The 27120-nt window shown below is 43.9% G+C and overlaps 1 protein-coding gene across 10 annotated transcripts in view; it reads left to right on the top strand.

Annotated features, from left to right (window-relative positions):
• The window catches only part of tcf7 (transcription factor 7), a 55226-nt gene that overhangs the window by 22287 nt on the left and 5819 nt on the right, over window positions 1–27120 (top strand). For 7 of the 10 annotated variants that reach the window (XM_010898305.5, XM_010898310.4, XM_010898309.5 and 4 more), the window contains exons 4-7: window positions 19711–19834; window positions 23029–23116; window positions 24755–24841; window positions 26018–26137. In XM_010898305.5, the coding sequence (XP_010896607.1) occupies window positions 19711–19834; window positions 23029–23116; window positions 24755–24841; window positions 26018–26137 (419 nt within the window). The remainder of the gene's footprint in view (window positions 1–19710; window positions 19835–23028; window positions 23117–24754; window positions 24842–26017; window positions 26138–27120) is intronic. The other 3 variants (XM_010898307.4, XM_010898315.4, XM_010898308.4) reach the window with 1 other exon arrangement.

Genomic DNA, 27120 nt, shown 5'->3' on the forward strand with positions numbered 1-27120 from the left:
TCCTAGACTGTGGCGGTCTGCTTGGTGTTACGAAGAGTGCCTTAGACCATAACACCACCTGAGATACTATCCATCAGAATGTCAAGTAGGGAGGACAACTTCATGGCCTTCACCTAAAAGGCTAAGCAGATGATTAACTATCTGTGAATTTTGAGGAAACTCAATCATTCTGGTTTCTACTCGTCCATTGTCAAGTCCATCCTAACTTCCATCTCCATCAGGTTTGGGCACGCAACTGCCTGCGGTGCATAGGCCATACTGCGGAGAATGTCATCATTATTTGCCACCTGCTGAAGTACTAAGGACCAGGAAGTATACTTGCAAGATCGTTAATGACCCTTTAGATGATAGTGTTGCAAAAGTCCACAAACGGGTTTGTCCAGGTCTTGAATAATCTAGTGTAGGCCAATATGGTAGTCGCTGTTACCTATCTATTCACTGTTACATATGCACTGCCTCCACCTGTGAAGCGTTATACAAGTTCCTTGTACACCGTCTGGACCAAAACATAGGGTTTAAGGATCATAGGTCAGGCTGTGAATCTGAAGAAAAATCAAGACCAAATAGAAGTTTATAAGGTAAGTATTTGAAAAGTGTTTGAAAATCCCAGTGGGCACAGTTGGATCAATAATCAGGAAGTGGAAACTGGATCACACCACCCATGTAAACCAATAAAAGTCTGTCCCTGAAAACCCAGCACACAAACAAAAAAGTGAGAGAAGACAGAAATGCCAACAATCACTTAAAAGGATCTGCACTAATCAATATCCAGTCATAACAACATCTTTGCATGAAATGGTTTGTATTTAATGGTGGCATAAAAGAAGCTGTTATTCAAAAAAGTACCTTCTGAAAGCATGAGTGACCGAGTGCGAAATGAAAACATTTTTGTGGTCAGATGAGACCAAGATAGTGCTTTGTGTTTTGGCATTAAAACTGTGTGGCGCACACCTGACACTGTCCATGCCTCAACAAACACTATACCTCGAGGGAAGTATGGTGTTGGCAGTTCCATGCTGTGGGGGTGCTTCTCATCAGCTGGGACTCTGAGTCTTGTTAACATATAAGAAATAATATTTGATCAAAAATACAGGGCAATACTGCAACAGACCCTGCAACAGAACGTAGCCACGCAGACCCTGCAAATGAATTGTGGTCCGTAAATGTCATCCAAACAACCTGATCAACATGAAGCAAATTTGCCAAGTAGAAGGAAAACTTAAAAAAGGCTTAATACTGTTCTACCAAATATAAATGTGTGGGGGTTAATTACAATGAATATTTGTAATGAATTTTTTTTTAATTCAAAATATGTTAAGACAGTACCAGTCAAAAGTTTGGATGCACCTACTCATTCAAGTGGTATTTCTTTAGTTTTACTATTTTCCACATTGTAGAATAATAGTGAAGACATCAAAACTATGAAATAACACATGCGGAATCATGTAGTAACCAAAAGAAGTGTTTAACAAATCTAAACACAGTGTTACCAGCAAAGTATCCCCAGACATCGTACCTTCTCAACGCTTCACTGTTGGAACCACATATGCAGACATCAACCACCCCCTCTCTGCATCTCCCAAAGTCACAGTGGTTGCAACCAAAAATCTCAAATTTGGACTCATCAGACCGAAGGACAGATTTCCACTATTTTAATATAATCTCTCATATTTCTTGGCCCAAGCAACTCAGAATGTACTTGTTGTACTTCAGTATTGGTTTCTTTGCAGCAATTTGAACATGAAAGCCTGATTCACTTAGTATGTTACTTGAACTCTGAAGTCCTTGAGAAGTTCTTGAAATGTTTCACATGTAATGAAGGACTGTCATTTATCTTTGCTTATTTGAGCTGTTCCTGTCATCATATTGATACCACGGTACAGGCATAATGATGGGCTACAGACTGGTAGAGGGTGAAAATGACTGTCCACTGATCTAGATGACCAACAGTAGCTGGGGTGAAGTGCACAGCGTTCGAAACAGGCTCTTAGGGGCAGGGCTGAAGTCGTGCAAAGCTAGAAAAAAGCCCTTCATCAATGAGAAGCAAAGAAGAGCCAGGCTGAAGTTTGCAAAGGACCATAAGGATTGGACCGTAGAGGAATGGATTAAGGTCATCTTCTCTGATGAGTCAAATTTTCAGCTTTGCCCAACACCTGGTCTTCTAATGGTTAGACTGAGACCTAGAGAGGCCTACAAACCAGTGTCTCGCACCCACTGTGAAATTTGGTGGAGGATCAGTGATGATCTAGGGATGCTTCAGCAAGGCTGGAATCAGGCTGATTTGTCTTTGTGAAGGACGCATGAATCAAGCCAAGTACATGGTTATCCTGGAAGAAAACCTGCTTCCTTCTGCTCTGGTCATTGTTCCACAACTCTGAGAATTGCTTTTTCCAGCAGGACAATGCTCCATGCCACACAGCCAAGTCAATCAATGTGTGGATGGAAGACCACCAGATCAAGACTGTGTCATGGCCAGCCCAATCTCCAGACCTGAACCCCATGGAAAACCTCTGGAATCAAGAGTAAGATGGATGGTCACAACCCATCAAACAAAGCTGAGCTACTTGAATGTTTGTACCAGAGGTGGCATAAAGTCACCCAACAGCAATGTGACAGACTGGTGGAGAGCATGCCAAGACAAATTAATCTGGGTTATTCCACCAAATATTGATTTCTCAACTCTTCCTAAGTTAAAACATTAGTATTTTGTTGTTGAAAATGAATATGAATTTGTTTTCTTTGCATTATTTGAGGTGCATAATTTTTTGGTTATTTTGACCAGTTGTTATTTTCTAAAAAAAATGTATAGAATAAATCAAAACTGTTAATTTTATTCAAACACGTACCTATGAATAGTGAAACCAGAGTAACTGATAATTTTGCACTGGTCTCAAAAAAATGTACAGAGCTGTATATGTATGTGTATATATGTGTGTGTGTGTATGTGTATATATATATATATATATGTATATATGTGTATGTGTGTGTTGAACTAAAACAATTTATTTAGTTAAGCTTTCCAGGTGCCTATCACTTTTGAACAGTATTGTATTTCCCAAAATAAAACCACAAAATAATTTTTTCTTTTTAAATAAAATATACAGAACAACTCTTCAATGGTTCATTTGTAGTTCAATAAGGGGAGATTGGTCATTTTTATGTTGAATTACTTTCAAAATTGTTTAGTATCTGCCCCTAACAATATTTTCATTATCAATAGACGTGTATGAATAGACAAGGATTTATACATTAAGCTGATTTTAATACACTGCTCAAGAAAATGTATGGAACACTTAAACCACACATCAGATCTCGATGAAGGAACTGTATTAATGATCAAAACCTTTACTGTACATTGTGTAATTCGTTGAGAACAAAATGGCTGGATTCAAACTCACACCAAAAATCTAAGTAAACAATTGAAATCACAGGCTGTTCCAATATGCATGAATTTCATCACGGCGACTCAGTAGTGTGTATTGCCTCCCGTGCCTGTATACAATCTCGACAACATCTGGGCATGCTCCTGATGAGACAACAGATGATGTCCTGGAGGATCTCATCCCAGACCTGGATCAGGGCATCAGTGAGCTGCTGGACAGTCTGTGGCGCTACTTGGTGGCATTGGATGCACCGATACATAATGTCCCACAGGTTCTCAGTTGGATTCAGGTCTGGGGAATGAGAGGCCTTTGTCATCCAGGAACTGCCTACACACTCTGAAGCTGTCCTGCACTAGGCGGCACTGCACCAGTGTAAGTACAGCCGATGGGATTTCATCCTGGTACCTAACAACAGTCAGGGTACCCTTGACTAGCACATGGAGGTCTGTGCGACCCTGCAAGAATGTGCCTCCCCAGACCATCATCGTCCCTCCGCCAGGACCAATCATGCTGGATGATGTTGCAGGCAGCATATCTGACCACAGCGTCTCCAGACTCTTTCACATCTGTCACATGCTCAGTGTGAACCTGCTCTCATCTGTGAACAGAACGGTGCGCAAATGGTGGACCTGCCAATCCTGGTGTTCTCTGGCAAGTGCCAATCGAGCTGCACGGTGCTGGGCTTTGAGCACAGGTCCCACTAGAAGATGTCAGGCCATCATGCCACCCACATGGAGTCTGTTTCTGACAGTTTGGTCAGGAACATGGACACCAGTAACCCGGGGAGGTAATTTTGTAGGACTCGGGCTCAGTGCTCCTGTTGTAACACTTTGCACTAAGGAGCAGATACCGGTACTGCTGCTGGGTTGATGCTCTTCTACAGCCCTGCCCAGCTCTCCTCGTGTAACGGCCCGTCTCCTAGTATCTCCTCTATGCTCTAGAGACTGTACTTTCGAGTGTCTACTCTTGTTTTAAGAAGACCGTTATAGACAGTTTAGTTAGCTTACTGTAATGGTTGGTGAGGCATGGACACAAGCGCAGAGAGAACAGAGGACACTTAATAAAATAACTTCAATTATAACAAAAAAAAACACTACACAGAGAATAGAACAACCGAAACAGAAGGCATATTCCAAACAAAGACCAACAAGAGACACTGGGAAAGGAGGAACTTAAATAGGGAGAGTGATTAGCGAAAACCAGTGAGGGCGATAAACAACAAAACAAGTGTCTGTTTTCCAAATGAGGGAGAGAGGGCATTGGATCTCACTGGCATTGAAAGCCTGCCATGTCAGGACATGACACACACAACCTTAACTATTCAGGCGTACATGTCCATCACATTAGAAGATTCAATATTGCTATTATTAATCCTAACATCTTTATCTGTGATTCTGGAATGGAAATAATTGTTGATCTTAATATATCTGGAACAGCTGGCTTGGTATGTCCTACTGATATGGTCATGCAAAATAAGACCCCAGGGAGTTGTTTGGCAGCTATATTGGAAATTGCATGATGTGGGGTTGATGTGTGAAATATTTGAATTGCCTGTAGCTAAAAATCTTTTTTAAACATTATTTTAGCTGTCTGTGGGATATCTGGTGCATAAATCTCCAAAGTGATAATAAACTAGTTGCCTAATTTCCTGGATTGGATTTCTATTGCTAAGCTTCTAATGTTTTAATGTCAATGGAAAAATACGGATCCTTTTTCAATGATTGTTGTAGCCGGTTCATTATAGTTGGTCATATTACATGTAATTTGCAAGGTAATTGTTACTTCTCAAATCACATTTCAAATGTATTTGGGTTTTTCTTTATAATAATTTTTAGGGCTGATTTTAGTTCACTGGTGGGTGTTTTGGTTTGATTGCTTTACTTGAGTACTCACAAACTTTTTTTTTTCCGCACAAGAAAGCTGATTTGGGCCTGTTTTTGGCCTCATCCGATATGTGTTGGAAAGGAAATTGTGTTGAATCCTAAAATGCCTTTTTACCATGAAATTAATTTTCATGTTCCACGTTTTTTTTTAATGGAGTCTCTGCAATTACCCGAAATGTCTCATCTTTTTCAAAACCACAAGCTCTTTTTCTGCAGCAGTGCAGAGATGGTGTGTGGTGCAAGTTTGACATTAGAATCCAATGTTAAGGTAAAGCAAAGATACATGTTTTTTTTGTGTGATATTTTAAACTTGATTCAGTGTAATATTCTCTGTAAAAGTGAAACCAAAACCCAACTGGTGCACTGCTTGTGGCAGTAGGATTGAATCAGAAACTATTTAATTTACTTCATAATCTTACAGTAAAGAAAATCTGGAAAGCTGTCCAGACTTTTATTTAACTTTTAGGGTGTTTATATATGGAAAATTGCTGTTGGTTAGTCAAGATTTGTTATAGTTGGGGGCAGCCCTACAAAGTGTATCGGTAATTATGATATTTATATTAGTATATGCATCAGAGGATAGCGATCAAATTCTGTTGACTGAAAATGTGATTTGGAAAATTCTCAATTTGAAGGGGAATTTCACCAAAGCTCAACTACTTAATGTACTAATTAATAATGTTAGCAATGTTACATTAGTAACATGAAAAATAATCTCCTTGACACAATATATAGTGAGCGAATTTACATTTTGATCAATTTTTCTGAAATACAGACCACCTCTGTATTCATCTGTTTCAGCATTCAGAGCAAACATAGTGCCTCCCTTACAAAATGGTGATCGGAGGATACACTAGAAATACTACTTAGAAAGAGCTGCATTTTTGAAAGCTCAACTGTGGTCATGCCCTTGTGATGCTCTGTGCGCCTGGCTAGTGCAAAAAATTGTGCTCTTCTGACGTTTAGTTGTACAGTGGAGGTGTACACTTGTGGAGAGGTTAATGCTGTCTCACCATTTGCTTTACAGATTACATATAGGCAACACACAGGACAACCGCGACTACTCAAGAAACGGCTTTAGCGTGATCAATATAACATGTAGGCTTTGTGAAATTAAACAAAACAGGAATATGTTTATTTTTCAAAAAACGCTTGCGCTTCAATACAAATTCTGACTTTACAGAGTGTTTCCGTTAAGTGTACCAAGCCCATTCCCCTGCTCTTTTTGACCGATAATCCTGGAAATATCTTAAATATGATTTGAATCAACTAAGGGTCCCCCAGGGTGCTCCTTCTATGCTTTCCATTGAAACACAAATAAAAGTTCTATTGAGCAGTAACTTGTATACTGACATCGTTTTGTCTTTGAGTAGAATCATTCCATCTGAATGGAACGAGGGAATTAAATAAAAACTGAACACAGAGAACAACAACATTTTCTGCAGTCAAACACTGACACTTTCCAAAAAGACACTGTCATCGAAATGAGCCTGACAGGCCAAATCTGGGTATCTGTCTCATGGACTAACAGGGCTGAATGAGTCGGCCCCGACCTCCACAAGGCGGGCCTAGCCTAGCTGCGTACACGGTGCATGGGTGGTAACCATGGAAACGGCATGCCTCGTCCTCGGTGCAGCAGGCGGCCGTGTAGAGAGGCCTCTGCCCAGCAGGTGGGCTCGGAGAGAGGAAAGGAGCAGGCTTGGGGATGTATGCAGGAGGACAGGAGGGATTGAGAGGAGGAGGAGGAGGAGGGGGTGGCATATCCACTGGAATCACTTCAGCCACAGGGGCAAAGGGAATTAATCAGACAGAATAAATTATGACATGAAAGAAAGCCCCCCCCCCCCCCCCCGTGCATGATTAAGCAGCCATGTTCCCCAGATCCGCAGTATTTACCACTGCATCTCTTGATGGATGGGTGGGTAGTTGGAGGGATGGTTGATGGGTGGAGGGATGGGTGATGGGTGGAGGGATTGATGTAGGGATGGATTGGTGGAGGGATGGGTGCATAGAAGGTTAGTGACGGGTCAGTGGATGGGTACGTACTGTCTGTGCTGGTACTGAGCAGTGGGATTCATAGATTTTCTGTGATAGCCATTCAACCAAGCAACTGGAAAGAAAATTGGGGACGGGTTGACCTAACCTGTAACCTCATGTTGTGATTTGGAAATCAATGACCCAGGTGGCTTCTGCATTCAACCCAACCCCTGAAATTGAGAGCTTCGATTTGAACTGTATTTTGCAGTCAGAATATCTATTTATCTGCCTCTCCAGCCACATAGGTGCTTAGGTCAATTGGCTTGTGTCCATTGGCTTGGTTCCATTGGCTTGGTTCCATTGGCTTGGTTCCATTGGCCTCAGACTTGGTAAACCCCTGTGTTAGTCAGGCCATTTTTGATTCTATGCCTAATCAGCACTAGAATGTTTTAGCTTTTTTCCTATGGAGACTGGGGAGTTCAGGGTCCTGTCCGTTAGATAGCCAGACTATGTGTTCATCTTCATCACCTGTAAAATGCATGGTGTTAATCAGAGCTACTCTGTATTAAAGATCACAGCTAAATGGAGTCTATTGATAAGACCCCCGGAAACCTTTCAAACAGAGGCTGGAGGAATGTTGCTTTAGGCCTCTTTTATACACAAATGATTGGTTTGTGTCATTTCACTTGGTGGGGGTTAGGCTGGGGAAGAACCATTCCCTTAGGCCAGAGGTGTCAAAACGGTTCCACGGAGGGCCGAGTGTCTGCAGGTTTTTGCTCTCTCCTTGTACTTGATTGATTAATTAGGTAATTAATCTACCCTCACCTGGTTGTTTAGGTCTGAACTGGGAACCAATTTATAGGAAAAACCAAAAACCTGCAGACACTCGGCCCTCTGTGGAACCGGTTTGACACCGCTGCCTTAGGCTGTCCCCGATGAAGATTTGTTTTTGTTGGCCGAGATTTGACTGATCTCTCAAAATAATCGACTTGTTAGAAAATGTAGACTTTAAAAACTGTGATTGACAATCACATAAAATGGATATGGTGTATACCACGATCAACTGAGGTATTTGTATATACCCCAATTTTGTATTTTCTTTGTGACATTACATTAATTTTTTCACATAGACAAGTGAGTTCTATCAATTTAAAAATATAGTTTAACTTGCACAACAGCAGGGCACGCCAATTATTAGTGTTGCACCACCAGAGAACCCCAGACCATCACATTGCCTCCACCATGCTTGACAGATTGCATCCAGCACTCCTCCAGCATCTTTTCCTTTGGTCTGCGTCTCAGGAATGTTCTGTTTTGTGATCTAAACACCTCAAAATTTGATTTGTCGGTCCATAACACTTTTTTCCATTCTTCCTCTCTCCAGTGTGTGTTCTTTTGCCCATCTTAATCTTCTGCCTAAAGGTCAACATCCCAAAGTCGCCCCTTCACTGTTGACATTTAGACTGGTACTATTCAATGAAGCTGCCAGTTGAGGACCTGTGCATCTGTTTCTCAGACTAGACACTCTAATGCATTTGTCCTCTTGCTCAGTTGTGCACTGGGACTTCCCACTCTTTTTACTCGGGTTACAGCCGGTTTGCACTGTTCTGTGAAGGGAGTAGTACACAGCGTTGCACACATTCTTCAGTTTCTGGGCAATTCCTTGCATAGAATAGCCTTCATTTCTCAGTACCAGAATTAACTGATGAGTTTCAGAATGAAGTTATTTGTTTATGGCCATTTTGAGCCTGTAATCGAACCCACAAACGCTTTTTCTGAAGATGCTGAACTAGTCTAAAGAAGGCCAGTTTTATTGCTTCTTTAATCAGCACAACAATTTTCAGCAGTGCTACCAATTTCAAAAGGGTTTTGTAGAGATCAGCCTTTTAAAATGATAAACTTGGATCAGCAAACACAACGTGCCTTTGGAACACAGGGGTGATGGTTGCTGATAAAGGACCTATCTACATTGTACACCGACGTAGATGTTCCATGGAAAATCTGCGTTTTTCCTGCTTCAATAGTCATTTACCACATAAACAATGTCTACAATATGTTATTTTAAAGGACATTTCTAAGTGACTCCAAACATTTGAACGGTAGTGTATGTGAGTGTATAGTGGGACCAAACAGGGACACAGGGACAACCCAATTTAATAATGTGTTCAAATACCAAATATACCCGTAATAAATATGTTTGTGTTTAAGAAGCAGTTCATTATGCTTAAGATTGTATTGTGCTTATTTATTCATTGTAAATTGATGTGGAATTAAGTGCAGGAAGCTGTCTTTTTCTCAGTCCTTATATTAGACCTGGGTCTCACAGCCCTTACGTTTGACCCTTTAAATTATCAAACAGACTGTCAACGTCCATTTATATACCAAGCTTTTCATGGTATTGTACTTTAACTGATGTTTAAGCTGAAATGTGGTTTGGACAATAGTTTTCCTGATGGATGGCTGACCACAATCAATTATTTGTATGTCATTAAATGATTCCCAACCTCAATGAATGGAGGCACCAAATGCATAAAGTGGGCTACTTGAATGACACTTACAAACGGGGGTGGCAAAGACATTTATGCTTAACCTAAGTCCGCAAAAACGTACAATAATTATAACTTAACATGCTATGAGCTATGTGTTAGAATTGGTTTTTCAGTCTGTTGTCCATCATCGTTTCATAGGCTAGGGTCTTACATGAGGCTGCATTCATGCCTCGCTCTCTCTGTGTCCTCGAGCAGCATCACACTTGTTTACTGGCACACAACATTCAGTGTTTCAGGACCAGTTGAAGAAGTGGCCCAGGGTGGAGGCAATTCAGGCTGTGGTTCACTGGGGTTTTGGAGGCAGAAAGGAATGGGGCAGACAAGCACTGATATTACCAATATCACACCATTTAGAACGGCACAGGCCGTGTCCTAACATAACACGCTGTTAGGCCGGATTCACAGACAAGCTGTGAGTAAACACAAATCACCACATGAATGCCTACTCTCTATTTATATGTTGAAAACATACCTGTGAAGCACTCCAGACACCTCCTGCTCAAATCAATCAATAAAAGTTATTTTATAAAGCCCCTTTTTTTGTAGGGTCAAAACCTAGAGAGGAACCAGACTCTTAGGGATGGCCAGTCCTCTTCTGGCTGTGCCAGGTGGAGATTGTAAGTGTATGTGACCTTTTGGGCCACATCAATGTTTTTGCATGTCCAGAAGACTTGGCAGGTCAATAAATGTGGGCTGGGTCCAGGGTCTCCAAGTAAAGCTTGACTATGAGGTTCAGAAAGGAAAAATTAGTTACACTGTGCAAGAAAAACATCAGCAGCGTTAAGCGACTGAGATGCGTACACATTATTTTTGTCTGCCCTAATGTGTGTGTGTATACTATATTTAGTAAAAATCGTGAGAAGGCTCTGTGTTTGTGCTTGGAGATTAGAGATGGGGGCAAGCTGATAGATTAGGAGACCAAAAGCATAGTGTTTATTTATAGTATCTTTGGAAAGTAATCAGAAACATATTTTGTTGTTTTCGACTTAATTTACCAATGCTAAAAAAAATTGCCATTCATCTACACACATGATGAATAAATTGAAACGCTTTTAGACTTTGTGCCAATGCATTGAAAATTCAAAAACTGAAATATCTCATGTACATTAGTATTAAGACCCTCTATTTAGTACTCTGTAAAAGAGCCTGTGGCAGCAATCCTATTAAGCATATGTGAGCTTCAATCTATAGGTCTCCCCCCAAATGTTCAATGTACTTCAAGTCCGGGATTTAGCTGGGCTGCTCAAGGACATTCCTGAAGCAACTTGAGTGTTGTCTTGCAAGTTCAGTTTTACATTTTCAATAAATTGGCACTTTTTCACTTTGTCATTATGGGGTATTTTGGGTCGATTGACAGCAAAAAGGTAATATCTTATCAATTATAAAACAGATCCATAACACAACAACGTATCTAATAATTGACTGATACTTAATAGACTGACTTATGACGGGCTAACTTGGAGTGCAGTTTCCATTCTCAGGAGAGTTGTTCCACTTCCATATGGACTAACACTGTTATGCGCAACATCCTCGTCCATAAACACACACAGAGACAGACAGACAGACAGACAGACACACACACACACACATACTGTATACCCCATTACTGGTCTACATGTGTAGTATGTGGATGTGTTTCAGTCAGGGTACATGCATGTTTTCTATCAGTGTCTTTGAAGTACAGTGGTACTTTGGCACTCCCCCCATCAGACACTCCTATGCTCTCCCGGCTCTTTGATGTTGCCACCATTTAATAAGGAGTACACTAAGTGGCGTGTAGGGGGGAGGACAGTCACTCTAGCTGGGCCACACCCTGACCCTGCCCTGTGGTTCACTGGGCCAATCATCCCGCTGTGTGACGGACATCCCCCAACCAGCTTTGAGAGGACTCCATTTTGTTCACAGGCATGTTCATTTGTTGTCTTGGCTTAAAAAAGGAAGCTAACAATTTTGTTTGTAGACTTGCACTTGATAAAAAGGTTTCTGAGTGGCCCATGGTAGTTTATGTGTCTGAGGTGTTTTATTTGCCGCAGCATGGCTTCAGATGCTTCCCACAACTATTCCAGCAAAAGCTCCATCTTTCCCCTCTGTGTGAGTCCATTAGAGAGTAAACATTCCAGAAAATATCTACATTAAAAACCAAACGTATTGGAAACAATCCAATAAAATGCACTGTTATCAAGAAAGATGAAAAAATACATTATTATTATTATTATACCATTATAAATAGTATACTATTATTAATTTTATTCAGGTTATTGGCCTAACTTTCCAAAATGTAGGCTGCATTGGCTGTAATAATTATCTGACATGTAGGAATGGGGAAGAGACAGCTATGCAATAAATTACCTTGCTGTGTTAGAGGTTAGAAAGGATTGGCACATTCAGCACATCTTACCTGTGTGTTTGGTTTCAGCTTCTGAGACATGTGATCTCCATTCTCTCCGTTCCCCTCTCCCAATATTCTAATGGCAGAGCCCTCAGCTTGCGACAGGGAAGATGGTGGGTTTCAGGTTTCAAGGTCAACCTGGTTTTAATCAATTTAAATGTTTTAATTTATCTCATTAAGAAAAAAACATTATTTTGCTTTACATTTATTTTGAGTAGTATTCCTTAAAAAAAATGTTTTTGAAATAAGCTAATTTGTATTTGTGGGTATTTTTAAGTACTTCACGTAAATCCCCTAAAATATGTTATGAAATCTGCCCTGAACGTAAAAAGCAGATTTTGATATACAATTCTAAGGCTAGATGTTCTGAGAATATGTGAATTAATTAGTTACTTGAAGTCACTGTAAAGGGACAGTTACCTCTACAATGTTTTAGTAAACTCATGAGGGTTGGTGCTAGGGGAATTTCTAAAAAATCAACAAAGAAATCAATTATTACTAGACTGCTTGTTTATGTCCATCAAACCTTTCTGAAACCCTGCTATTTTTTTAAATGCTGGGTTGGTGCTTGGAGAATTTCAAAACGATCAACAGTTCTTTCACGAGACACCAATGTAAAGTATGGAATGCATAATATGGGATCAAAAAAAAATATGTTAAAATTGAATTACATTCTCAGCAAATATTTAAAATATTTAATACGTCCAACTATTTGTATGTAAGTTAATTGTAAATGTATTCAAAAACTTTCCATACACTATTTTTAAATAAATGTCAATATTCAACCACTTCTTTTGTTTGAGGGTTATACAATCATTTTCGGAAATGTACGAAAATGTCATAGTAGCATTTCAACCCAGGTCTGAACAAACGATTTTATTGACAAGATAAGCTGTGATCTTTAGAAATTAGATTTTCTACATCACTAGGTCAAAGCTATGGTTATAGTTTATATATCAGAAATCTGTGGCTGGTTAATACAGTAAGCCTGATGGCTGGATCTTTTTCTATACTGTGGTATTTCCCACCGGGGCACCTATCTGCTTGTTCAGAAACAACAGTGAGTGAAAGCTGTCTCAGCCTCCGTAGAGGACTGGTTTCACTATGATTAACCAGCTGCCGAAGTGTGCTCTCTGTCACACCATTCAACCACTGAGTGAAGGAATTCAAAAGGGCACATGTAAAAACAGTATTTTGAGGGTGGTCTTTACCTTGTACAGTAAGAGGGGGCATTCGGGACAGGTCACGTGACCCGGAACCTGGTTCAAACCCCATTCCTTACCACAGTGCTGAATGACGTCAACGGCCAAGTGGGAGGGTTGAAATCGAACAAACAGTGAACAACCCAGAATATCCGCACATCACACTTTTGACTTTGGAGCCGCTTTGACAATGCTTTTGACCACTAACTGTCTGGTTCTGTGTACAGAATGTCAAGCTCTTGGTGTTAAACATTATCTATTGTTTTGACAACCAGTAAGAGTAGGGAGTGTGGGTTTTCACCAGGATTTATGACTCTTCAGCTGTATCATTTCCCCTAATTCTGCATCAGTGTTTTAGTTATGGATGACTCCTCTTGTGATGTGGAAGATCATAACATTTTAAAGCACAATCATTATCATAATTTGGTCAGTGTGACTGTCTCTTCCTCAGTTTGTATTGTGGGCTGGTCTATGTGTTTGTCTGTATAGTGTGCTGGTCTATGTGTTTGTCTGTATAGTGTGCTGGTCTATGTGTTTGTCTGTATAGTGGGCTGGTCTGTGTGTTTGTCTGTATAGTGGGCTGGTCTGTGTGTCTGTCTGTATTGTGGGCTGGTCTGTGTGTTTGTCTGTATAGTGTGCTGGTCTATGTGTTTGTCTGTATAGTGTGCTGGTCTATGTGTTTGTCTGTATAGTGGGCTGGTCTGTGTGTTTGTCTGTATAGTGGGCTGGTCTGTGTGTCTGTCTGTATTGTGGGCTGGTCTGTGTGTTTGTCTGTATAGTGGGCTGGTCTGTGTGTCTGTCTGTATAGTGGGCTGGTCTGTGTGTTTGTCTGTATTGTGGGCTGGTCTGTGTGTCTGTCTGTATAGTGGGCTGGTCTATGTGTCTGTCTGTATTGTGGGCTGGTCTTTGTGTCTGTCTGCAAGGTGGGCTGGTCTGTCTGTCTGTATAATGGGCTGGTCTGTGTGTCTGTCTGTATAGTGGGCTGGTCTTTGTGTCTGTCTGTATAGTGGGCTGGTCTGTGTGTCTGTCTGTATAGTGGGCTGGTCTGTGTGTCTGTCTGTATAATGGGCTGGTCTGTGTGTCTGTCTGTATAGTGGGCTGGTCTGTGTGTCTGTCTGTATAGTGGGCTGGTCTGTGTGTCTGTCTGTATAGTGGGCTGGTCTTTATGTCTGTCTGTATAGTGGGCTGGTCTTTATGTCTGTCTGTATAGTGGGCTGGTCTGTGTGTCTGTCTGTATAGTGGGCTGGTCTTTATGTCTGTCTGTATAGTGGGCTGGTCTGTGTGTCTGTCTGTATAGTGGGCTGGTCTGTGTGTCTGTCTGTATAGTGGGCTGGTCTGTGTGTCTGTCTTTATAGTAGGATGGTCAGTGTGTGTGTCTGTCTGTCCTCTGGTTACCTATTGTTATCTATTGTCTGTTATTATCTATTGTTCAGATAGAAACAGGATGGTTGTGGGTATTCCTATACTGCACAAAGCAATGATCCTTCCTCCCTTTTTTTGCCAAGTGAGACATTTTTCACTGCCTTTTTCTTGGATTCCCTGGCAATTGGTGCCCTGCCCAGGATAAGACAGTGGGTTGAAATGACGCAGCTGAAATGTGATGCAATGTCTTAGACCACCAGGCTCATCCATCAGCGGTCAACCAACCAAGGTTGGGGGATGCTCCTTTAAACCCACTTTAAATAATCAGTTGTTTGAACATTTACATCTATTGTACAAACATTTGCGGATATTTGAAAACGTTTTGATGAACGGATGTTTGAAAACGTTTTTAAATAGTCTTCAAGACAGTTATTTAAAACTTCTTTCTATTTCATATTTAGAAATAACAATTCAAATTCTGAAATACACAGCAAAAAAGTGATTTTACCTGGGATCCTGAAGCTGTATGTGAGCCCATGTTGGGGGTGTTCTGTGTGCAGGGGGGGATTTACTCTTTTAAACATGGCTGCGTTGTTATGTCTGCCCGGGCTTTCATGTTCTCCAAACCTCCAACTAAGTGGCGCTCATTTTGGGCGACTCTGTAGAGGCAGAATCACTTCCAGATTGGGCCTCCTACCCTGTGTGTTTGGGTGTTGGGGTGGTAATGTCAGGGAGCAGCCGGTGAATGGGATTTCACCAGGACTATGTCCTGACCTTTGTCAGCCACTGGACATGGTCCTTGGGTACAAACACACACACTTGTGTCTACAGTACATGTATTCGCACAACACACACATATTTGGGTGATAACGCTCTTATCCAGAGTGACATGCGGGGTGGAGTTCAAACGCTTGCATCCTATGTATGTACTCTACACTGTTCTGGGAATCGAACCCACACCCTTGGCGTTGAACACACACGTCTGAGCACCCTCTTAATTGTCTTTGTCTTTTTATAGAAACCTTCTAGTTAGTCATCCACACGTCTTTCTAAGTGATTGGCCCATTTGTAGCACAGAACCAGTTGAGGGATCAAACAACAGGGGAAAGTGTTGGGAGTCATTCTTTACTTCCTTTACCACCTCAGATAACCCTTTCACTCTCTCTGTCAAGTGTGGGTCATTTTCCCGCTCTTTACCTTACCTCACCCACAAGGCTTCAACCATTCTCTTACATTTCAGCGAAAATGGTTATGTGTAGGCGAGTATATGTTGTTGCGTGTGTGTGTGTTGTTGTGTGTGTGTGTGTGTGTGTGTGTGTGTGTGTGTGTGCGGGCACACACAGGGGTGTATTTATTGTTGTGTATCTGATGTGATGTATTTATTGTTGTTTGTGTGCGTGTGCATGGGGTGGGGGGGTGTTCTGTGTGTGTGTGTGTGTGTGTGTGTGTGTGTGTGGTGGGATGCATGTATTGTTGTGCGTGTGTGTGTGTGGGGGGGGGCTGTATGTATTGTTGTGTGTGGGGGGGGTATGTATTGTGTGTGTGTGTGTGTGTGTGGTGGGATGCATGTATTGTTGTGTTTGTGTGTGTGTGGGGGGTGGGGGGGTGTTCTGTGTGTGTGTGTGTGTGTGTGTGGTGGGATGCATGTATTGTTGTGTGTGTGTGTGTGTGTGGGGTGGGGGGGTGTTCTGTGTGTGTGTGTGTGTGTGTGTGTGTGTGTGGTGGGATGCATGTATTGTTGTGTGTGTGTGTGCGTGGGGTGGTGTTCTGTGTGTGTGTGTGTGTGGTGGGATGCATGTATTGTTGTGTGTGTGTGTGTGTGTGTGTGAGGGGGTGGGGCTGTATGTATTGTGTGGGTGTGTGTGTGTGTGTGGGTAGTGTTGAAAGTGTCAGGGTGACTAAAGCCTAGCGTAGGTTATCCCACAGCCCCACCACAAATGCACTCTGGCTCCCTGGGCCTCTGGTACAGTCACACTGTCTAGCCCGCTCCTCGTCTACCTGCAGTCAATGTGGAGCACCTCAGCCCGGGCTGGTAGAGGCACTGTACCTCTGCTGAACAAGCCCCTGTCACTGCTGTTGCTCTCTGTGCTAAAACCATGCTTGACTGTGACTAATTCACACACAGACGTGCTTTACTTAGTGGCATTTCATGTGTGCTCTTTATTCATGTCTTGACAATCTTACAAGAATAACTAAAAGAAACATGACACATATTTGGATTTGAATCTGTTTGTGAATGCTCACTTTGCTAAATCTCTATCCCCACCTACTTGAAAGCCCCAGAGAAGAAGGTAAATTCCCCATTCAGTTGAGAGGAATTGTCCCTCATTCAACCGTGATGCAGCCTATAACAGAGGGCCTGGATGAGGAGCGACTGAGAAGTAAGGCCGTTTAATGTTTCAACAATGAAGTAGAGAGATTAAAGACTTTACTCTCAAAGCACTCCGGCCACACTCCGAAAAGGACCCCTAATTTCCGCTTCAAAAAAAACACACCGAGGTCTGTGAAAACCAAAGAATACATTATGTGTGAAGTGTTTCATCATCATCGTAAATGAAGCAGCGGCCACTGGGTCAAGGTGGCCTATTGGCCGTCGGGGGGGAAGGTCGCCATCCATCATTAATTCCCGGCCACGTCTCCCAACACTATTAAGTCCTTTATTTCACACCGGATTCCTGTTCAAACACAACCCGGCCAGATAAAAGGCAGTATCAATATGCTAATAGGATGTCCTTTTAAGTGAAATTAGATTACAGAAGGATGAGCTCTGTGCATTTGTCGTACTTTAAAAGGTTTAATATCTAATTGGAATTTGTCTTTGATCAGAGACCAAAGATTTTTGATTTGAGTTAGATTAAAGTCTTGAGTTAATTAAGCTCTCTTAAGGTGTGTGTGTGTGTGTGTGTGTATACATATTGTATTTGTGTCTGCCCACTCCAATGCATTTAAGCACTAGTCTGACTGTAACAACGACATATTCAGAATTATGTCTTTAGTTGTGTGTTTGTGTGTGTGTGTGTGTGGGGGGGGGGGGGTTAAATAGAGGGAGGCTGATAATTATAGGTTAAATCAGTGTGCTCATTTGGTCTATGTGAGTGTGTGTGTAAAAAAAGGAACGCACATGGAAAACCACTTCAAGGACAGCTAATTGCCTTCAGGAAGGGAGAGACGTCAAGAAACATAAATATAAAATGGAAGCTATAATGTTAGGAGGAAACGGTACATCAACCTCAGACCTTGAAACAGAACCAGCGGTTCTGTACGCTTTCCTGGACTGATACAGATGACTGAGGACGACGGAGAGACCTGCTCCTGAATATACTGTAAACTGTACCACGGACCACCTGGTCTGTGAGATGACACAGCACCCCGACACACCACTCTGTCTCCCTCCCTCTCTGTCCCACCCTCTCTGTCTCCCTCCCTCTCTGTCCCACCCTCTCTGTCTCCCACTCTGTCCCCTCCTCTCTGTCCCCTCCTCTCTGTCTCCCTCCCTCTCTGTCCCACCCTCTCTGTCTTACTCCCACTCTGTCCCCTCCTCTCTGTCTCCCTCCCACTCTGTCCCCTCCTCTCTGTCTCCCTCCCTCTCTGTCCCCTCCTCTCTGTCTCCCTCCCTCTCTGTCCCCTCCTCTCTGTCTCCCTCCCTCTCTGTCCCACCCTCTCTGTCTCACTCCCACTCTGTCCCCTCCTCTCTGTCTCACTCCCACTCTGTCCCCTCCTCTCTGTCTCACTCCCACTCTGTCCCCTCCTCTCTGTCTCCCTCCCTCTCTGTCCCCTCCTCTCTGTCCCCTCCTCTCTGTCTCCCTCCCTCTCTGTCCCTCCCTCTCTGTCCCTCCCTCTCTGTCCCCTCCTCTCTGTCTCCCCACTTCTCTGCCCCCCATCTCCCTCTCTTTCTGTGTCTCTCTTTGTCTGTCTGTCTCTCTTTCTGTTTGTCTCTCTCTGTCTCAGTCTCTGTCTCCCTTTCTTTCTGTCTCTCTCCATGTCTCTCTCTTTGTCTCTGTCTCTGTCTCTTTCAATCTCAGTCCGTCTCTCTCTCTCTCTCTCCCTCTCTCTCTCTGTTTGTCTCTCTGTCTGTCTTCCATCTCTGATGTTATGTGACTGTGTTTGGTTTAATATTCCCTGCATGTGTGGAATATTAGAATCAGAAGTAGAATTTGATCTGGGTCTGCCTCCCCTTCTGCTGTGTACACATGACATTCTGTGTTGGGAGGTGTGATGTGATGTGATCAGGTGGGGTGTGTTTTAATGTGTGTGTGATGCGCGTGGTAGGACTGCCTTAACGTGATAAGGCATTCACTTTGTAAGCCAGCGGGGAGCCCATGTGAAGCGACCAGCTGAGACTCAGCCCGGCTTCGTGGTGTTGCTGTGGGAGTCTCCAGAGCAGTGAGAAAAAGAAAAACTTATGTAGACACATGAAAATCAATGCCTCAGCCAAACTTTCAAACACACACACACACACACACACACACATTGAACTAATATGAAAGGCTCTGCTATTGGAATTGCGTCCAAGAGCTGGTGAATACCTCCAACATGGTAACTGGCGTGACATATCGTGTGTCAAGCAGCATGCTGTTAGCATTAGAAATAACTGGATTTCACGTAAGTTATTGAAAGACATTTGTAAACAGAAACATGAAAGCAAACAAGCTCTCACGCAGGCTCCCTTGATCATCAAAGGCCTATCGATCAAATGTGGCCCCGCCCCTCACCAAATCCACAGTCAGCCCGATGTGGAGCAAGTCCGTTCAGCCTCCAGAACACGTGTTTGTTCCAGATCTCGCTCAGACTCAGAGGGTTACGCTGTGTTTCCCCAGATGTATTGGGAAATACTCAAGACGATTATTCTGAGTGATAAACTTGCGAAAATGACCCCCTTTGAGCCGCTACCTTCTTTCTCGTTTAGTCTCTGGTTGATTCTAAAAAGGTTCTGATTGGCTGCCTCTCCCTTGTTCTCTTCTACAGTCCAACAAAGTTTCTGTGGTCCAGCAGTCTCACGGAATGCATCCCCTGACGTCTCTCCTGCCCTACAGCAATGATCACTTCAACCCCAGCCCCCCTCACCTGCCTACAGACATGAGTCAGAAAGGTACAACACCAGATCGTCTCCCTTACATGCACACACACACACACGCGCACACGCGCACACACCAGCCAGATCAATGGGAGGGTCTCTCCACTGTCCCCCTCCACTGTCATTTCAGATTGTTATTCTCCACTAGAAGAGCGTTGTACTTTACCAATGTGAACAACAGTCCTCATTATCAGTAGAGGTCCAAACCAGAAGAGGAATATAGTGGCCTTTCACCTGCTCTTGGCTTTAAGTGTCTGGGAGTCCAGTCTCCCTGTAAGACCTGCTTCCACCTCAACAGAAGACAGCCTGGCCGTTAACGAACAGCCTGTGACTTGGGTTTGGAGTTTTGTTTTGGTGGGTTCCAGCGGGGACCGCTCCTGGCCTTGTGGGTCGTGCTCTCCCAGGGCTCCAGACTGCAGCGGTGGAGCCTCGAGGAGCCCAGCTGCAGCCCCGGGAGAAGGAGCGCACTCCAGACCACCGTAGTCCTCATTTAGTGCCCCTGGGCAGGGTGGGTCTAGTGTGTAGGACGCAGGGCACCGTTTGGGCCCCGTGTGAAGGCCCTTCTTTCCAGGGAGCCTCTGGCATTCCCAGCACCGCACTTGAAGTGGTCCCATCACCACACAGCCCCCACCACACATACACACACGTACACAAATACACACACACACACATGCATACACACACATACATACACACACAGAGCTGGAAGCAATTAGGGTGACAATCACACAGGGCCATCTCGGCAGCACACACGGTTCTGCTTAACACACTTGGCTTGCATAGCCCCTGACAGACACGCACGTACACACATGCATGCATGCACACACACCCACACACACACCATGTAGCACTCCATCACTCTCATCAACATCTCACACAAGCTAACTACTGACATACATTGAGAGAAATGGACCTTGGAAATGCAGTACATGTTTAATTTCATCACGCTGTGATGAAGACTAGGATGTAGACTGTAATGAATAGGGTTAGAGTGTAGCTCTAAGTGGTCTATGTTCCAGCACTGCGCCAGTCAATCAGTACCAGTCTCTGTGTCCGAACCTTTCTCTGTCCACTCTGAGATACAGAGGCCCTCTAACAGAGCAGCAGACCTCAGGCCATCTGTCAGTCTTCAGCTGGAATTCCCCTGCTGAGCCACTCCTTGTCTAGACTGGGGCTGGGCGGTCTGGTAGCTATAACATGACAATGGCTAGGGGTGATGGGAAAGGCCAGAGACAGTGATTCAGCCCTTAATAAGAGGTATACCTGTACACACCAGACACCATCTGACCCCTCTCACACCATCACCCCTCAGTCCTGTTACTGTTACTTCCCCTCATCCAACACACTGTTCTGTTACATCCCCTTATCCAACACACCGTTCTGTTACATGCCCTTATCCAACACACCGTTCTGTAACATCCCCTTATCCAACACACCGTTCTGTTACATCCCCTTATCCAACACACCGTTCTGTTACATCCCCTTATCCAACACACCGTTCTGTAACATTCCCTTATCCAACACACCGTTCTGTTACATCCCCTCATCCAACACACCGTTCTGTTACATCCCCTTATCCAACACACCGTTCTGTAACATTCCCTTATCCAACACACTGTTCTGTTACATCCCCATATCCAACACACTGTTCTTTAACATCCCCTTATCCAACACACTGTTCTGTTACATCCCCATATCCAACACACTGTTCTGTAACATCCCCTTATCCAACACACTGTTCTGTTACATCCCCATATCCAACACACTGTTCTGTAACATCCCCTTATCCAACACACCGTTCTGTAACATCCCCTTATCCAACACACTGTTCTGTAACATCCCCTTATCCAACACACTGTTCTGTTACATCCCCTTATCCAACACACCGTCACTCTGGTGATGTGTTTCTCTGCAAGCTTACATAATACCTCACATTGCTGTGTACTGTACAGAGAATAGAGCCAACAGTCACAGTTTCCAGCACTCTTCTCTGACAACAGACTCCTCCATCCATCTTCCCTGCTGTCACCCATCCAGTCTGTCAGTATGACCAGCAGCCAGTGCATTCAGAACATTCACTACAGACACTCACTATTAGTCATTCAATCACCCTACTGAACAACAAAAGCACAGGAGCTACTGTCCAGTCATTCTGATCATGAAAACAGTTTCTCATTCCTCATTTTCAGTAAACTCTGATCAGTATTGAACTTTTTCATTTGTGCATTGTACCAAAATCTTAGAAGGTTATTTCAATAACCTGTTCTCTGTCTCCTGAAAGTAATATGATACGCTCAGGAAACAGGTTTACATGGCCATTTAAACATTTTATTATGTTTCACTTTACATGTTATTACTACATTCAAAAGGATTAGTAGGAAGAAAAAGTACAATTTCTTTCAGAATTTATCAAATGGATTAATAGTACACATTTCAATAATAAAATAATTTATGTTTGATGCATAGTAAACTCGTCAGATATCTAGCATGGAAGCCCTGAGACCTCAGGAAGCTGTGTTGAGAGAGCGGAGCCAGGGAACCAGGGGGTTTTTTGGGAGGGGGGGCAGGTTGACTCAGTCACATTCCAGTCCTACAGATTTATAGACGGTCCAGTCCAAAAACAGGCCTACAGCAACGGCAAATTACAGTCATCTGCGGCATTCTTCTTCACCAAATATAGGTTACCTTTGGGTTGTGCTTAAGTGCTAGGTGCGCTCTGTTGACAAATGACTTCCCTTGAAAGACACAGAAACAGCCTTTTTGTTTAGTTTCAGGATGCTGGTCTTTTATGAGGGCCTGTCTTGGTAATGGAAAACGTCACGTCTCCTTCCAACCATTTAGCAGCCTGGCGAGTGCAGTGGCTGGCTCTCACAAAGACACGGTTCACAGTTCACACCGCCGCTGTCCGTTGGCGTTACGTGCCATTCAATAGACTTGTTTGACACGGTGTACCGGGCTCCTCTGATGGAAACCTGGCACCTGAAGGCTTAGGTCTCTTTACACGTCATCATTGTTACCTTAACGCTCTTTCAAACAGAGACACACACACACACACCACTCTAGTTTTATGGACCTCTACTGCGTGTGTGTTTGTGTGTATGCAATAGAGAGAGAGAAAGAGAGCGAGAAAGAGAGACCTGTGTGTATAATGTTAGGTTCCCAGCCAGGTAATGAGGCCCTACCAGCCAGTTCTCCCATGTCTCCTCCAGGCGTTCAAAGGCCCCAGTCCCAGGACATCTCAGGCTTCTACCCCCTGCCCCCGGGCGCTGTGGGCCAGATGCCCCCCTCCATGGGATGGTAAGTCTCACACACACTGAACACCACATCTACCACTCCAGCCTTCTGTTGCATGGCGTCTACTTGATCCCAGGCTGTTAGCAGCTCCACAGCGGCTTGTCGTCTCGGTGTTAGAAATGTTAAGATGTGACTGCCTGGACAGCCTCTGAGGCTCTGTGGCGGACTGTACAACGACTAATCAGAGCGTGTTTTTACGCACATAATCTCCCACTGGACACTGTTGGAACACACAGTGACTAACAATCCACTCATTGACTTGAGCTCAACTTTAAAATTCCATTACTTAGAAATGTGTAACTGGCAGAATAGCATTGTGCAAATCCCCCTGAACAGTTGTGGGCTTACGTTAAAGTGACGGGGATTTGGTTGACCATAATGGAATGACAGCTCCGACTGGTTTGACGAGACCGAATGCTGCTCTTTCCCTGGGCTCTCCCACCACCACCGTTCACGCTGCCTTTTAATTCAGACACACCACGGCACACTTTCTGTGGTATTGTCAACAAATCTGGTTTACAAACACGTAATCTTCTTAGTGCAGGATTATGCGTTTGTTTGGTTTTCCTTCTTGGGGAGGGGGGCAAGAGAGAGCTAAGGAAGAAGATGTCAGCCGCCGGGCCTCCCCTGTGATGACAAAGAGCCGCATGTCACTCACTGCTCTGTTTGTAGTGTCCCTCTCTGGCCACCATAAGGCAGACGACTGGGCCCTGGCAGGATGTGGATTGTCCCCTGGCCTTGGGAAGCTGGGCGTTGAGCTGTAGGAATAGCCCATTAACAGCCTGCAGCACGTCACTCGTTTTAAAGAAGCAAAAATGATAAGCAGGAAATGGATGAAGACTTACTAGGGCTTACGTAGAGCCTATTTGGACGGCATCGTTTGTCGTGACAACTGTTTCATTTAAATATCACACAGCAATGACAAACTTTCAAGACGCAACACATACCACTGACTTGAAATGCCCATGAACTCACAGACTTTACCTGGTAACTAACATGGTGATAGTAGAATTGTTTTGGTACCAGTGAGATGTTTTTAGTAGTTTTCCAACAACAGCATTTGTTCTGATTCTGTTTATGGAGCTGGAAGGACTTCCAGAACCAGACACTGCTCATTTCACTCCAGCACACACTGAGGGAGACGTCGCCCTTTGACCTCAGTACCCGTGGGGAGCATTCAGTCGGAAGTGTTACCTCAGAAGGTAGTGTGGGACAAGTGACATTTCCACCTGATTACACTGCAAAAAATGGATCTCCGACGCAAATCTGGTTCATCTGAATAAAAGTATCGTAGTGTAAAAACGCTCAGGTCCTGGATGTGGATGTCTCTCCTAATGGGCTGTTGGCTGGGATTAGCATGTGAATCCCTTCGTGAGAGGAGCCTGTGGATCTAGGAGCCTCCCTGACTTTCTTTATCTCTTGGAACTCCTGGGGTTGGGGAGGTTTTGGGGGGAGACATATCAAAGGCTAATGTTCAAATCACTGGTCGTGAACAAACCCACCCTCATTAGCTAGCTAGTACTCAGACTGAGGACACAGACTTCCCATGTGAATACAGACCAGGTGTCAGGGAGAGGCGGGAGGATTTGGCCAGCAGCCTAGTTGAACCCTGTTGCATCCCTGTTTATCCCCCAACCACAGGCAAAGTCAGCCTGTCTATCCCCTGTCCTCATGTGGATTCAGACAGCCGTACTCCTCCAGTCTCCCCAACAGCTCTTCATACCCCAGGTACAGTATTAGCTGAGCAGCTTCAGTCTGGGGAGGGTGTCCCCTAAACCCCTTCCAGACAAACGCTTCTTTTACTACTTATGTAGCTCAGAGCCCTAAAAAAAAAAAATTAAACGCAGCACAAAAATGCTGGGAATGAACCCTGCTGCTAACGCTTCTAGCTTCTGCTCCTCCAATACGACCCTCCCGTGTGTCCTTTGCTGTTGTCTTGTCCAGGTGCCTCCTCATCGTGTGTTCTGGCTTTGTGTGTGCCAACTGCTAGGCCGACCCTGTGTGGGGACAACCCTTCTGTTCTCCCACACAGGAAAATGTGTGCAGCAGTGTGTCTGTCTCCTGTTGCTGTGACAAATGGAGACGACGGGCCACCTCAAACGGATTGCAGTCGACTGTGGTTGCTTTCTGATCAGGCAAAGGCCCAGTCATGGAATGTCTCTGGAACTGGAGAGTCAAACATGTTAGCTTTGTTAGCCGAAGCAATACATCCAAGCTGGAAATGTGGTCACATTTAAACGTCACCAAATGTGTATCTCATGCAACATTCTCACATTTATATAATAAATACTGTAATATTTTTTTCCGAAAATCACATTGAAATAACAGATACTTTTATTTGTTGATGAAGTTTCAGTAAAATAAACTTTTGATTTCCAATAAAAGTATTGATATGGATATCATCAACAGTCTGAATGTCAAAAAGTACCTAAATAAACCACACACTAAAGATAAGTCCTTAGATGAAAAATAGAGCAAGTATAGCAGTGCTTTCCTAGTGTTTCTTTCCTTTTGAGTGTGACTAGAGCTCCATCTGCTGGCCTTGAAAGAGACGGCTCACAGTCCTACTGCCCTGAGGGTACTGACTGGAAGCCCAGGCTTAGAGGGCCAACCAACCGCCCATATGCTTCAGCGCTTCATGGTCAAGCTGCTATATGTAAAGATGAAACATATGACCTGACACTGTCTGTCTCTCCCTCTGTCTGTCTCTCCCTCTGTTGCTCTCCTACTGTCTCTCCCCTACCTTGTCTGTTTGTCTCTCCCTCTGTCTGTCTCCTTCTGTCCCTCTCTCTCCCTCTCCCTGTCTGTTTGTCTCTCCCTCTGTCTATCTCCTCTTCTCTGTCTTCCTCTCCGGCTGTCTGTCTCTCTGGCTGTCTGTCTCTTCCTCTGTCTCTCTCCCTCCAGGTTCTCCCACTCTCTGATGCTGGGGCCAGGCATGCACCCCACAGGGATCCCCCACCCAGCTATCGTTCCTCCTTCAGGGAAACAGGATCATCACGATCATTACGACAGGAATATGTATGCGTAAGTCTACCCACGGGTCCCATCGCTGGAATCCTTCCTACCACCAGTTACCTTTTTATGTCATTCGTTTGTATGAGGATCTTCAAACTACTTCCTGAAGCTAATACATTTTTTAATTGGCTTATGTGTTCCTTCCCCCATTTTCTACTATTCCCAATTGTGTGATATCCAACTGTACCTATGGTGATGTCTCATCGCAGCAACTCCCAGCAGGTTTGGGAAGATCAGTTCATGGTTGTGCCTGACCCCCTAAACATGCCAAGCCATTCTGCTTTTTACCACTCTGCACATCCAGCCAGGAAGTTAGTCAGCTCAGTGTGTATGAGGACTTGCTCACTTGAATGACATCCTCAGTCAGCTCAGTAGGTATGAGGGCTCGCTCACTTGAATGACATCGTCAGTCAGCTCAGTGTGTATGAGGACTCGCTCACTTGAATGACATCCTCAGTCAGTTCAGTGTGTATGAGGACTCGCTCACTTGAATGACATCCTCAGTCAGTTCAGTGTGTTTGAGGACTTGCTCACTTGAATGACATCATCAGTCAGCTCAGTGTGCATGAGGACTTGCTCACTTGAATGACATAGTCAGTCAGCTTAGTGTGTATGAGGACTCGCTCACTTGAATGACATCCTCAGTCAGTTCAGTGTGTATGAGGACTCGCTCACTTGAATGACATCCTCAGTCAGTTCAGTGTGTATGAGGACTCGCTCACTTGAATGACATCCTCAGTCAGCTCAGTGTGCATGAGGACTTGCTCACTTGAATGACATCATCAGTCAGCTCAGTGTGCATGAGGACTTGCTCACTTGAATGACATCGTCAGTCAGCTCAGTGTGTATGAGGACTCGCTCACTTGAATGACATCGTCAGTCAGCTCAGTGTGTATGAGGACTCGCTCACTTGAATGACATCCTCAGTCAGTTCAGTGTGTATGAGGACTTGCTCACTTGAATGACATTGTCAGTCAGCTCAGCTTTTTGGC

Source organism: Esox lucius, chromosome 7 (assembly GCF_011004845.1).
Source record: "Esox lucius isolate fEsoLuc1 chromosome 7, fEsoLuc1.pri, whole genome shotgun sequence".
In the NCBI taxonomy this organism is placed as follows: Eukaryota; Metazoa; Chordata; class Actinopteri; order Esociformes; family Esocidae; genus Esox; species Esox lucius.